Source organism: Hyperolius riggenbachi, chromosome 7 (assembly GCF_040937935.1).
Source record: "Hyperolius riggenbachi isolate aHypRig1 chromosome 7, aHypRig1.pri, whole genome shotgun sequence".
Taxonomy (NCBI): Eukaryota; Metazoa; Chordata; class Amphibia; order Anura; family Hyperoliidae; genus Hyperolius; species Hyperolius riggenbachi.
The window spans coordinates 324,285,858-324,298,546 of NC_090652.1; the positions used below are offsets into that span (position 1 = coordinate 324,285,858).

The 12,689-nt window shown below is 62.1% G+C and overlaps 1 protein-coding gene across 1 annotated transcript in view; it reads left to right on the forward strand.

Moving 5' to 3' along the window:
* The first annotated feature begins 1,854 nt into the window (after window positions 1-1,854).
* Window positions 1,855-12,689, forward strand: part of C7H2orf76 (chromosome 7 C2orf76 homolog) — a 54,796-nt gene continuing 43,961 nt past the window's right edge. Inside the window, exons 1-4 of the mRNA XM_068246330.1 lie at window positions 1,855-1,961; window positions 7,597-7,738; window positions 7,885-7,935; window positions 8,742-8,779. Of these exons, the coding sequence (XP_068102431.1) occupies window positions 7,609-7,738; window positions 7,885-7,935; window positions 8,742-8,779 (219 nt within the window). The 5' untranslated portion in view covers window positions 1,855-1,961; window positions 7,597-7,608. The remainder of the gene's footprint in view (window positions 1,962-7,596; window positions 7,739-7,884; window positions 7,936-8,741; window positions 8,780-12,689) is intronic.

Here is a 12,689-nt window from a genome sequence, read left to right on the forward strand (position 1 = left end):
GAGGTGTAGTCAGGGTCACAGGCTGAGGTCAGGGAAGGCAGCAGGGAGGTTGTGTCTGGGTCACAGGCTAAGGTCAGGGAAGGCAGCAGGGAGGTGTAGTCTGGGTCACAGGCTGAGGTCAGGGAAGGCAGCAGCGAGGTGTAGTCGGGGTCACAGGCTGAGGTCAGGGCAGGCAGCAGCGAGGTGTAGTCGGGGTCACAGGCTGAGGTCAGGGAAGGCAGCAGGGAGGTTGTGTCTGGGTCACAGGCTGAGGTCAGGGAAGGCAGCAGGGAGGTTGTGTCTGGGTCACAGGCTGAGGTCAGGGAAGGCAGCAGGGAGGTGTAGTCAGGGTCACAGGCTGAGGTCAAGACAGGCAGCAGGGAGGTGTAGTCTGGGTCACAGGCTGAGGTCAGGGCAGGCAGCAGCGAGGTGTAGTCTGGGTCACAGGCTGAGGTCAGGGAAGGCAGGAGGGAGGTGCAGTTGGGGTCACAGAATGAGGTCAGGGCAGGCAGCAGGGAGGTGCAGTCGGGGTCACAGAATGAGGTCAGGGCAGGCAGCAGGGAGGTGTAGTCAGGGTCACAGACAGGTCAGGGCAGGCAGCAGGGAGGTGTAGTCGGGTCATAAGCTGAGGTCAGGGCAGGCAGCAGGGAGGTGTAGTCTGGGTCACAGGCTGAGGTCAAGGCAGGCAGCAGCGAGGTGTAGTCGGGGTCACAGCACAGGCTGAGGTCAGGGAAGGCAGCAGGGAGGTGTAGTCAGGGTCACAGGCTGAGGTCAGGGAAGGCAGCAGGAAGGTGTACTCTGGGTCACAGGCTGAGGTCAAGGCAGGCAGCAGCGAGGTGTAGTCGGGGTCACAGCACAGGCTGAGGTCAGGGAAGGCAGCAGGGAGGTGTAGGCGGGGTCACAGGCTGAGGTCAGGGCAGGAAGCAGGGAGGTGTAGTCTGGGTCATGGGCTGAGGTCAGGGCAGGCAGCAGGGAGGTGTAGTCAGGGTCACAGGCTGAGGTCAGGGAAGGCAGCAGGGAGGTGTAGTTGGGGGTCACAGGCTGAGGTCAGGGAAGGCAGCAGGGAGGTGTAGTCAGGGTCACAGGCTGAGGTCAGGGAAGGCAGCAGGAAGGTGTAGTCTGGGTCACAGGCTGAGGTCAGGGAAGGCAGCAGCGAGGTGTAGTCGGGGTCACAGGCTGAGGTCAGGGCAGGCAGCAGCGAGGTGTAGTCGGGGTCACAGGCTGAGGTCAGGGAAGGCAGCAGGGAGGTTGTGTCTGGGTCACAGGCTGAGGTCAGGGAAGGCAGCAGGGAGGTTGTGTCTGGGTCACAGGCTGAGGTCAGGGAAGGCAGCAGGGAGGTGTAGTCAGGGTCACAGGCTGAGGTCAAGACAGGCAGCAGGGATGTGTAGTCGGGGTCACAGCACAGGCTGAGGTCAGGGAAGGCAGCAGGGAGGTGTAGGCGGGGTCACAGGCTGAGGTCAGGGAAGGCAGCAGGGAGGTATAGTCAGGGTCACAGGCTGAGGTCAGGGAAGGCAGCAGGGAGGTGTAGTCTGGGTCACAGGCTGAGGTCAGGGGCAGGGCAGGCAGCAGCGAGGTGTAGTCTGGGTCACAGGCTGAGGTCAGGGAAGGCAGGAGGGAGGTGCAGTCGGGGTCACAGAATGAGGTCAGGGCAGGCAGCAGGGAGGTGCAGTCTGGGTCATATATATATATATATATATATAAAATAAGTGCATTATATATTCTAATCCTATATGTTAGACACCTCGGCAGGCTTCTGGAGACACAGGCGGGTTCTCTCTCTACCGCCGGAGGCATCTCTATAGCAAGCAATGATCTCTGGTCTCCGGGAAGATGGCCGCGCGCGTACTGCGGACACCACCACTCAGTGACGTCATGACGTTACTCGTGCGCCGCTCTATGAAAGGCTGGATTCCGGCGTGTCACCATAGCGACCCGCCCCGCTGCGGCAGCGAGGAGTGTGGCGGAGCACGTGCTTGTATGAGGTGAGTATCTCTGTGCCGTGTGGCTCCTGACGTCGCGTGGCTCCTCCCCCGCCAGCAGGGAGAGTGACAGAGCTGCAGGCTGCGATCCTGGGTGTGGTGTGACTGGGCGGGGCTACTGGTGTCTATATAATGTATACATATTACAGACACATGTATATTATGCTCAGGGTGAGGGAGGGGCAGGAGCTCTGCTACATATGCTGTCACTTAGTGATGCTGTCAGGTGACACTATACTGCCCTGTAATGTACAATGCAAATAACCAGTCATAGTCTGACTGTCTGAGGCATGGAGGGGGGAGCCTCCTATAGTCCAGATATGAACCACATACCAGCCATTAGTCTGAGCCATGGAGGGGAGAGCACCCTATAGTCCGGATATGACCCACATGCCGTTCATAGTATGAGCAATGGAGGGGGAGCCCTCTATAGTCCAGATATGACTCAGGGGTGACCTGATGATCCCTTCTGGAGTTGTTGCCTGTCCCTTGTGGTTATTCCTGTGCATCAAATGATGATGGAGGACAGCAGGGCAGAGGCGAGAGAGGCTCCAGCCTCAGGGCGCCGTGTAGGAGAGGGCGCAGGGCGGGGCAGAGGTGAGAGAGGCTCCAGCCTTAGGGCGCAGTGTAGGAGGGGGGGCTGGGCGGAGGCAGAGGCGAGAGAGGCTCCAGCCTCAGGGCACAGTGTAGGAGGGGCGTAGGGCGAGGCAGAGGCGAGAGAGGCTCCAGCCTCAGGGCGCCGTGTAGGAGAGGGCGCAGGGCAGGGCAGAGGTGAGAGAGGCTCCAGCCTTAGGGCGCAGTGTAGGAGGGGGAGCAGGGCTGGGCGGAGGCAGAGGCGAGAGAGGCTCCAGCCTCAGGGTGCAGTGTAGGAGGGGGCGCAGGGCTGGGCAGAGGCGAGAGAGGCTCCAGCCTCAGGGCGCAGTGTAGGAGGGGGCGCAGGGCGGGGCAGAGATGAGAGAGGCTCCAGCCTCAGGGCGCAGTGTAGGAGGGGGTGCAGGGTGAGGCAGAGGCGAGAGAGGCTCCAGCCTCAGGGCGCAGTGTAGGAGGGGGTGCAGGGTGAGGCAGAGGCGAGAGAGGCTCCAGCCTCAGGGCGCAGTGTAGGAGGGGGCGCAGGGCTGGGCAGAGGCGAGAGAGGCTCCAGCCTCAGGGCGCAGTGTAGGAGGGGCGGGGCAGAGGGGAGAAAGGCTCCAGCCTCAGAGCGCAGTGTAGGAGGGGGCGTAGGGCGGGGCAGAGGTGAGAAAGGCTCCAGCCTCAGGGTGCAGTGTAGGAGGGGGCACAGGGCCGAGGCAGAGGCGAGAGAGGCTCCAGCCTCAGGGCGCAGTGTAGGAGGGGGCACAGGGCCGAGGCAGAGGCGAGAGAGGCTCCAGCCTCAGGGCGCAGTGTAGGAGGGGGCGCAGGGCAGAGGTGAGAGAGGCTCCAGCCTCAGGGTGCAGTGTAGGAGGAGGCAGAGGTGAGAGAGGCTCCAGTCTCGGGCACAGTGTAGGAGGGGGCACAGGGCCGAGGCAGAGGCGAGAGAGGCTCCAGCCTCAGGGCGCAGTGTAGGAGGGGGCACAGGGCCGAGGCAGAGGCGAGAGAGGCTCCAGCCTCAGGGCGCAGTGTAGGAGGGGGCGCAGGGCAGAGGTGAGAGAGGCTCCAGCCTCAGGGTGCCGTGTAGGTGGGGGTGCAGGGCGGGGCAGAGGTGAGAGAGGCTCCAGCCTCAAGGTGCAGTGTAGGAGGGGGCGCAGGGCGAGACAGAGGTGAGAGAGGCTCCAACCTCGGCGCAGTGTAGGAGGGGGTGCAGGGCGGGGCTGAGGCCAAGGCGAGAGAGGCTCTAGCCTCAGGGTGCAGTGTAGGAGGGGGCGCAGGGCGAGGCAGAGGCAAGAGAGGCTCCAGCCTCAGGGCGCAGTGTAGGTGGGGCGCAGGGCCGGGCAGAAGCAAGAGAGGCTCCAGCCTCAGGGCGCAGTGTAGGAGGAGGCGCAGGGCGGGGCAGAGGCAAGAGAGGCTTCAGCCTCATGGCGCCGTGTAGGAGGGGGCGCAGGGCGGGGCAGAGGTGACAGAGGCTCCAGCCTCAGGGTGCAGTGTAGGAGGGGGCGCAGGGCCGGGCAGAGGCGAGAGAGGCTCCAGCCTCAGGGCGCAGTGTAGGAGGGGACGCAGGGCCAGGCAGAGGCGAGAGAGGCTCCAGCCTCAGGGCGCCGTGTAGGAGAGGGCGCAGGGCGGGGCAGAGGTGAGAGAGGCTCCAGCCTCAGGGCACCGTGTAGGAGAGGGCGCAGGGCGGGGCAGAGGTGAGAGAGGCTCCAGCCTCGGTGCAGTGTAGGTGGGGGTGCAGGGCGGGGCTGAGGTGAGAGAGGCTCCAGCCTCAGGGCGCAGTGTAGGAGGGGGCGCAGGGTGGGGCAGAGGAAAGAGAATCTCCAGCCTCAGGGCGCAGTGTAGGAGGGGGTGCAGGGCGAGGCAGAGGTGAGAGAGGCTCCAGCCTCAGGGTGCAGTGTAGGTGGGGGTGCAGGGCGGGGCAGAAGTGAGAGAGGCTCCAGCCTCAGGGCGCAGTGTAGGAGGGGGCAGAGGCGTGAGAGGCTCCAGCCTCATGGTGCAGTGTAGGAGGGGGCGCTGGGCAGGGCAGAGGCGAGAGAGGCTCCAGCCTCAGGGTGCAGTGTAGGTGGGGGTGCAGGGCGGGGCAGAGGTGAGAGAGGCTCTAGCCTCAGGGCGCAGTGTAGGAGGGGCGCAGGGCGGGGCAGAGGCAAGAGAGGCTTCAGCCTCAGGGCGCAGTGTAGGAGGAGGCGCAGGGCGAGGCAGAGGGAAGAGAGGCTCCAGCCTCAGGGCGCAGTGTAGGTGGGGCGCAGGGCCGGGCAGAAGCAAGAGAGGCTCCAGCCTCAGGGCGCAGTGTAGGAGGAGGCGCAGGGCGGGGCAGAGGCAAGAGAGGCTTCAGCCTCAGGGCGCCGTGTAGGAGGGGGCGCAGGGCGGGGCAGAGGTGAGAGAGGCTCCAGCTTCAGGGTTCCGTGTAGGTGGGGGTGCAGGGCGGGGCAGAGGTGAGAGAGGCTCTAGCCTCAGGGCGCAGTGTAGGAGGGGGCAGAGGTGAGAGAGGCTCCAGCCTCATGGTGCAGTGTAGGAGGGGGCGCGGGGCAGAGGCGAGAGAGGCTCCAGCCTCAGGGTGCAGTGTAGGTGGGGGTGCAGGGCGGGGCAGAGGTGAGAGAGGCTCTAGCCTCAGGCCGCAGTGTAGTAGGGGGCAGAGGCGAGAGAGGCTCCAGCCTCATGGTGCAGTGTAGGAGGGGGCGCGGGGCAGAGGCGAGAGAGGCTCCAGCCTCAGGGTGCAGGGCGGGGCAGAGGTGAGAGAGGCTCCAGCCTCAGGGCGCAGTGTAGGAGGGGGCACACAACACACTCAGCTATCATTCCCCTCAGGCCCGAACTTACATCACAGGAGCCTATAGGCACACATGTCCTGGCACCCCAAACCCCTGCCAAACTACCGAGTGCTGTGTACGCAGGAGACCTCGCGCCATCGGTGGAGATCAGGGTGAGTGATGGTGGTGCCCAGGAACCGAGCGCTGTGTACCCTGGAGACCTCGTGCCATTGGTGGAGACCAGGGTGAGTGATGGTGGTGCCCAGGAACCGACCGCTGTGTACCCTGGAGACCTCGTGCCATTGGTGTAGACCAGGTTGAGTGATGGTGGTGTCCAGGAACCGAGCGCTGTGTACCCTGGAGACCTCATGCCATTGGTGTAGACCAGGGTGAGTGATGGTGGTGCCCAGGAACCGAGCACTGTGTACCCTGGAGACCTCGTGCCATCGGTGGAGACCAGGGTGAGTGATGTGGTGCCCAGGAACCGAGCGCTGTGTACCCTGGAGACCTCGTGCCATCGGTGGAGACCAGGGTGAGTGGTGGTGCCCAGGAACCGATTGTTGTGTACCTTGGAGACCTCGTTCCCTCTGTGGAGACCGGGCTGGGTGATGGTGGTGCCCAGGAACAGAGCGCTGTTTACCCTGGAGACCTCGTGCCATCGGTGGAGACCAGGTTGAGTGATGGTGGTGCCCAGGAACCGAGTGCTGTGTACCCTGGAGACCTCGTGCCATCGGTGGAGACCAGGGTGAGTGATGGTGGTGCCCAGGAACCGAGCGCTGTTTACCCTGGAGACCTCGTGCCATTGGTGGAGACCAGGGTGAGTGATGGTGGTGCCCTGGAGCCGAGCGTTGTGTACCCTGGAGACCTCGTGCCATCGGTGGAGACCAGGGTGAGTGATGGTGGTGCCCTGGAGCCGAGCGTTGTGTACCCTGGAGACCTCGTGCCATTGGTGGAGACCAGGTTGAGTGATGGTGGTGCCCAGGAAACGAGCGCTGTGTACCCTGGAGACCTCATGCCCTCAGTGGAGACCAGGGTGAGTGATGGTGGTGCCCAGGAACCGAGCGCTGTGTACCCTGGAGACCTCGTGCCATTGGTGGAGACCAGGTTGAGTGATGGTGGTGCCCAGGAAACGAGCGCTGTGTACCCTGGAGACCTCATGCCCTCGGTGGAGACCAGGGTGAGTGATGGTGGTGCCCAGGAACCGAGCGCTGTGTACCCTGGAGACCTCGTGCCATTGGTGGAGACCAGGATGAGTGATGGTGGTGCCCAGGAACCGAGCGTTGTTTACCCTGGAGACCTCGTGCCATCGGTGTAGACCAGGGTGAGTGATGGTGGTGCCCAGGAACCGAGTGCTGTGTACCCTGGAGACCTCGTGCCATCGGTGGAGACCTGGGTGAGTGATGGTGGTGCCCAGGAACCGAGTGCTGTGTACCCTGGAGACCTCGTGCCATCGGTGGAGACCAGGGTGAGTGATGGTGGTGCCCAGGAACCGAGTGCTGTGTACTCTGGAGACCTCGTGCCAATAGTGGAGACCAGGGTGAGTGATGGTGGTGCCCAGGAACTGAGCACTGTGTACTCTGGAGACCTCGTGCCATCGGTGGAGACCAGGGTGAGTGATGGTGGTGCCCAGGAACCGAGCGTTGTGTACCCTGGAGACCTCGTGCCATCGGTGGAGACTGGGTTGAGTGGTGGTGCCCAGGAACCGAGCGTTGTGTACCCTGGAGACCTCGTGCCATCGGTGGAGACTGGGTTGAGTGTGGGTGCCCAGGAACTGAGCGCTGTGTACCCTGGAGACCTCGTGCCATCGGTGGAGCCCAGGCTGGCTGATGGTGGTGCCCAGGAACCGAGCGCTGTGTACTCTGGAGACCTCGTGCCATCGGTGGAGACTGGGTTGAGTGTGGGTGCCCAGGAACCGAGCGTTGTGTACCCTGGAGACCTCGTGCCATCGGTGGAGACTGGGTTGAGTGTGGGTGCATGCCTTCTGAAGTCCGCGATTAGTTCGACAGTTTTTGCTGCCTTTGGTGATTGCTATTGGGGAATTTGTTGCACCACCTGCAGATCCGCTCAATCTCCCGGCGACATTTGTGCTCCCCCTTTTTCACCAGTGAGGCCCAGGATGGTGGCATCATCCCAAATGTGATGTCACAGTCACAGTCAGCAGATGAGGTGCAGCTGTGTGTGTACAGAGAGGACAGGATCGGGGACAGCGCACACCCTCGCGCGGGGGGGGGGATGGAGGATGCTGATTGGTTGCTGGAGGTTATGTCCTTTAGAGGCTGACTATACAGGGGTGTGACTGATTACTGCACGCTATCTGTCTCTTCCAGTGCAGCGGACAGATGTCGCAGGACGTGACGCTCACCGTGCGTTTGGTTCGATCCTTCGAACATCGCAATTTCCGCCCGGTTGTGTATCGCGGTGTGAGCCTGGATCAGACCGTACAGGAATTCATGGAACATGTAAAGAAAGGTAACACATAGATTTGTATACGTTTAGGAGCGTTGTAGCTCAGCGATGCCGCCATACTTCTGGGGTCGGTGTGACAGGTCCTCTTCCTCCGACTACCAGCAATGGAGGCTGCCGTAGTGATGGGATGTTGTCACTCTGTGTTCCAGATATTGCTGCGAGAGAAGGACTACCCCCTCCATTTAGGAAGCACGTATATGGTGAGCATCATACGCGACTACCCTAGTCACCCCTTGCCAGATATCCGCCTGACACCTACCTGCCTGCCAGACACCCACCTGCCCTGACCCTCTGCCAGACTGCCAGACACCTGCCTGCCCCCACCTCCTGCCAGACGCCTGCCTGCCCTTACCCCCTGCCAGACACCCGCCTGCCCTGACCCTCTGCCAGACTGCCAGACACCTGCCTGCCCCCACCTCCTGCCAGACGCCTGCCTGCCCTTACCCCCTGCCAGACACCCGCCTGCCCTGACCCTCTGCCAGACTGCCAGACACCTGCCTGCCCTAACCTCCTGCCAGATGCCTGCCTGCCCTTACCCCCTGCCAGACACCCGCCTGCCCTGACCCTCTGCCAGACTGCCAGACACCTGCCTGCCCTAACCTCCTGCCAGACGCCTGCCTGCCCTGACCCTCTGCCAGACTGCCAGACACCTGCCTGCCCTAACCTCCTGCCAGATGCCTGCCTGCCCTTACCCCCTGCCAGACACCCGCCTGCCCTGACCCTCTGCCAGACTGCCAGACACCTGCCTGCCCTAACCTCCTGCCAGACGCCTGCCTGCCCTGACCCTCTGCCAGACACCCGCCTGCCCTAACCTCCTGCCAGACGCCTGCCTGCCCTTACCCCCTGCCAGACACCTGCCTGCCCTCACCCCCTGCCAGACACCCGCCTGCCCTCACGCACCCCCCCCCCCCCACTCCTGCTGAACACCTGCCTGGCCTCAGAAGTGTACTGGTCTCTGGATCAAATATTGGTCAGGATTTCTCATGCTGTCTTTCTGTTCCTGCAGATACAATGAAGATCATTCACCAGCCACATGGAGCCAAGGTGAGCTTATAGTGACCCTGCATTCATTGCCATACGTGTAATCTGTGTCCCGTACAGTGTATGACGTGCCACAGAGGCAGACAGGACGCCGCCCTGTACACCTCGGGGGCGGGGCCATATACAGGCCTCTCACACAGGACACTGCCCTGTACACCTCGGGGGCGGGGCCATATACAGGCCTCTCAGACAGCAGGACACTGCCCTGTACACCACGGGGGTGGGGGCATATACAGGCCCCTCCCACAGGACACTGCCCTGTACACCTCAGAGAGGGCGGGGCCATATACAGGCCTCTCAGACAGCAGGACACTGCCCTGTACACCTCGGGGGTGGGGCCATATACAGGCCCCTCACACAGGACACTGCCCTGTACACCTTAGAGGGGCGGGGCTACATTCAGACACCTCAGACAGCAGCACACTGCCCTCTACACCTCGAGGGCGGGGACATATACAGGCCTCTCAGACAGGACACTGCCCTGTACACCTCGGGGGCGGAGCCATATACAGGACCCTCAGACAGCAGGACACTTCCCTGTACACCTCAGATGGGGCGGGGCCATATACAGGCCCTTCAGACAGCAGCACACTGCCCTGTACACCTCAGATGTGGCAGGGCCATATACAGGCCCTTCAGACAGCAGCACACTGCCCTGTACACCTCAGATGGGGCGGGGCCATATACAGGCCTCTCAGACAGCAGCACACTGCCCTCTACACCTCAGAGGGGGCGGGGCCATATACAGGCCTCTCAGACAGCAGCACACTGCCCTCTACACCTCGAGGGCGGGGACATATACAGGCCTCTCAGACAGGACACTGCCCTGTACACCTTGGGGGCGGAGCCATGTACAGGACCCTCAGACAGCAGGACACTTCCCTGTACACCTCAGATGGGGCGGGGCCATATACAGGCCCTTCAGACAGCAGCACACTGCCCTGTACACCTCAGATGGGGTGGGGCCATATACAGGCCTCTCAGACAGCAGCACACTGCCCTCTACACCTCAGAGGGGGCGGGGCCATATACAGGCCTCTCAGACAGCAGCACACTGCCCTGTACACCTCAGATGGGGCGGGGCCATATACAGGCCTCTCAGACAGCAGCACACTGCCCTCTACACCTCAGAGGGGGCGGGGCCATATACAGGCCTCTCAGACAGCAGCACACTGCCCTCTACACCTCGAGGGCGGGGACATATACAGGCCTCTCAGACAGGACACTGCCCTGTACACCTTGGGGGCGGAGCCATATACAGGACCCTCAGACAGCAGGACACTTCCCTGTACACCTCAGATGGGGCGGGGCCATATACAGGCCCTTCAGACAGCAGCACACTGCCCTGTACACCTCAGATGGGGCAGGGCCATATACAGGCCCTTCAGACAGCAGCACACTGCCCTGTACACCTCAGATGGGGCATGGCCATATACAGGCCTCTCAGACAGCAGCACACTGCCCTCTACACCTCAGAGGGGGCGGGGCCATATACAGGCCTCTCAGACAGCAGCACACTGCCCTCTACACCTCGAGGGCGGGGACATATACAGGCCTCTCAGACAGGACACTGCCCTGTACACCTTGGGGGCGGAGCCATATACAGGACCCTCAGACAGCAGGACACTTCCCTGTACACCTCAGATGGGGCGGGGCCATATACAGGCCCTTCAGACAGCAGCACACTGCCCTGTACACCTCAGATGGGGCAGGGCCATATACAGGCCCTTCAGACAGCAGCACACTGCCCTGTACACCTCAGATGGGGCATGGCCATATACAGGCCCTTCAGACAGCAGCACACTGCCCTGTACACCTCAGATGGGGCATGGCCATATACAGGCCTCTCAGACAGCAGCACACTTCCCTCTACACCTCAGAGGTAGCGGGGCCATATACAGGCCTCTCAGACAGCAGCACACTGCCCTGTACACCTCAGAGGGGAGGGGCCAGTGGCGTAGCTACAAACCTCTGGGCCGATGCGGAATCTGGATGTGGCCCCCCCCCTCCCCCGGCAACACCCGACGCACACACATATCAGAATCCCTATAGCCAGCTATAGGTCCCCCCAGTATAGGTGGCCAGGCATAGGTAAGCCAGTATAGTTGCCCCCGGTATAGGTTAGCCAGGTAGATGCCTCCAGCATATGTAGCCAGTATAGTTGTCCCCAGTATAGGTTAGATAGGCAGGCGTCGCCGGTATAAGTTAGATAAGTTAGACAGGTGCCCCCAGTACAGGTTAACTAGGTGGGTGCCTCTAATATAGGTAGCCAGAATAGTTGCCCCCAGCATAGGTTAGATAGGTAGGTGCCCCCAGTATAGGTTAGTTAGGTAGGTGCCTCCAATATAGGTAGCCAGTATAGTTGCCACCTGTATAGGCTAGCTAGGTGCCCCCAATACAGGTTAGATAAGTAAGTGTAAGATTAGGTAGATGCCCCCCAGGATAGATTAGGTAGCTGCCCCCCAGGATAGATTAGGTAGGTAGCTGCCCCCCCCAGGATAGATTAGATAGGTAGCTGCCCCCCAGGATAGATTAGGTAGGTAGCTGCCCCCCAGGATAGATTAGGTAGGTAGCTGCCCCCCCCCCCCCGGATGGATTAGGTAGGTAGCTGCCCCCCAGGATAGATTAGGTAGGTAGCTGCCCCCCCAGGATAGATTAGGTAGGTAGCTGCCCCCCAGGATAGATTAGGTAGGTAGCTGCCCCCCAGGATAGATTAGGTAGGTAGCTGCCCCCCCCAGGATGGATTAGGTAGGTAGCTGCCCCCCCCAGGATGGATTAGGTAGGTAGCTGCCCCCCAGGATAGATTAGGTAGGTAGCTGCCCCCCCCCCAGGATAGATTAGGTAGGCAGCTGCCCCCCCCCCCCCCCCCCAGGATAGATTAGGTAGGTAGCTGCCCCCCCCCCCAGGATAGATTAGGTAGGTAGCTGCCCCCCCCCCGGATAGATTAGGTAGCTGCCCCCCAGGATAGATTAGGTAGGTAGCTGCCCCCCCCCCCCCCCGGATAGATTAGGTAGGTAGCTGCCCCCCCCCCCCCCCGGATAGATTAGGTAGGTAGCTGCCCCCCAGGATAGATTAGGTAGGTAGCTGCCCTCCAGGATAGATTAGGTAGGTAGCTGCCCTCCAGGATAGATTAGGTAGGTAGCTGCCCCCCAGGATAGATTAGGTAGCTTCCCCCACTTTGCCCCCACATAATGGAGGGGGGAGCCGCAGCCGCGGGGAGGGCAGCCCGACCTCTCCCTCCCTTTCTCTCCCCGGGCCCCCCCCCCTCAGATGCAGAGTGAGAGGCTCACGGAAGCGCTGTAGGCAGAACTCCCCTCCGTCCCTGGTTCCAATCGCCGCTGGTCTCCTCCCGCTCTGCATAGATGCTGTTACACATGCTGCTTCCTGTTTAGCCGGAAGCAGCGTGTGTATCAGCATCTATGCAGAGCGGAAGGATCCAGCGGCGAGTGGAACGCAGGGAGGTGAGTTCTGCCTACAGCGCTTCCGTGCGCCGCTCACTCTGCATCTGAGGGGGGGCCCCGGGGAGAGGAAGGGAGGGAGAGGTCGGGCTGCCCTCCCCGCGGCTGTGGCTCCCTGCTCCCAATAGCGCGCATGGGCCGCACGGCCCTCCACACGAACATGGGCCCCCCGGGCCCCTCCCCCGCCTCTTTAGGAGCCCTGTCCCTATGCCACTGGGTGGGGCTATATACAGGCCCATCAGGCAGCAGCACACTGCCCTGTACACCTTGGGGGCGGGGCCATATACAGGCCCCTCACACAGGACACTGCCCTCTACACCTCAGAGGGGGCGGGGCCATATACAGGCCTCTCAGACAGCAGGACACTGCCCTGTACACCTCGGGGGTGGGGCATATACAGGCCCCTCACACAGGAATCTGCCCTGTACACCTCAGAGGGGGCGGGGCCATATACA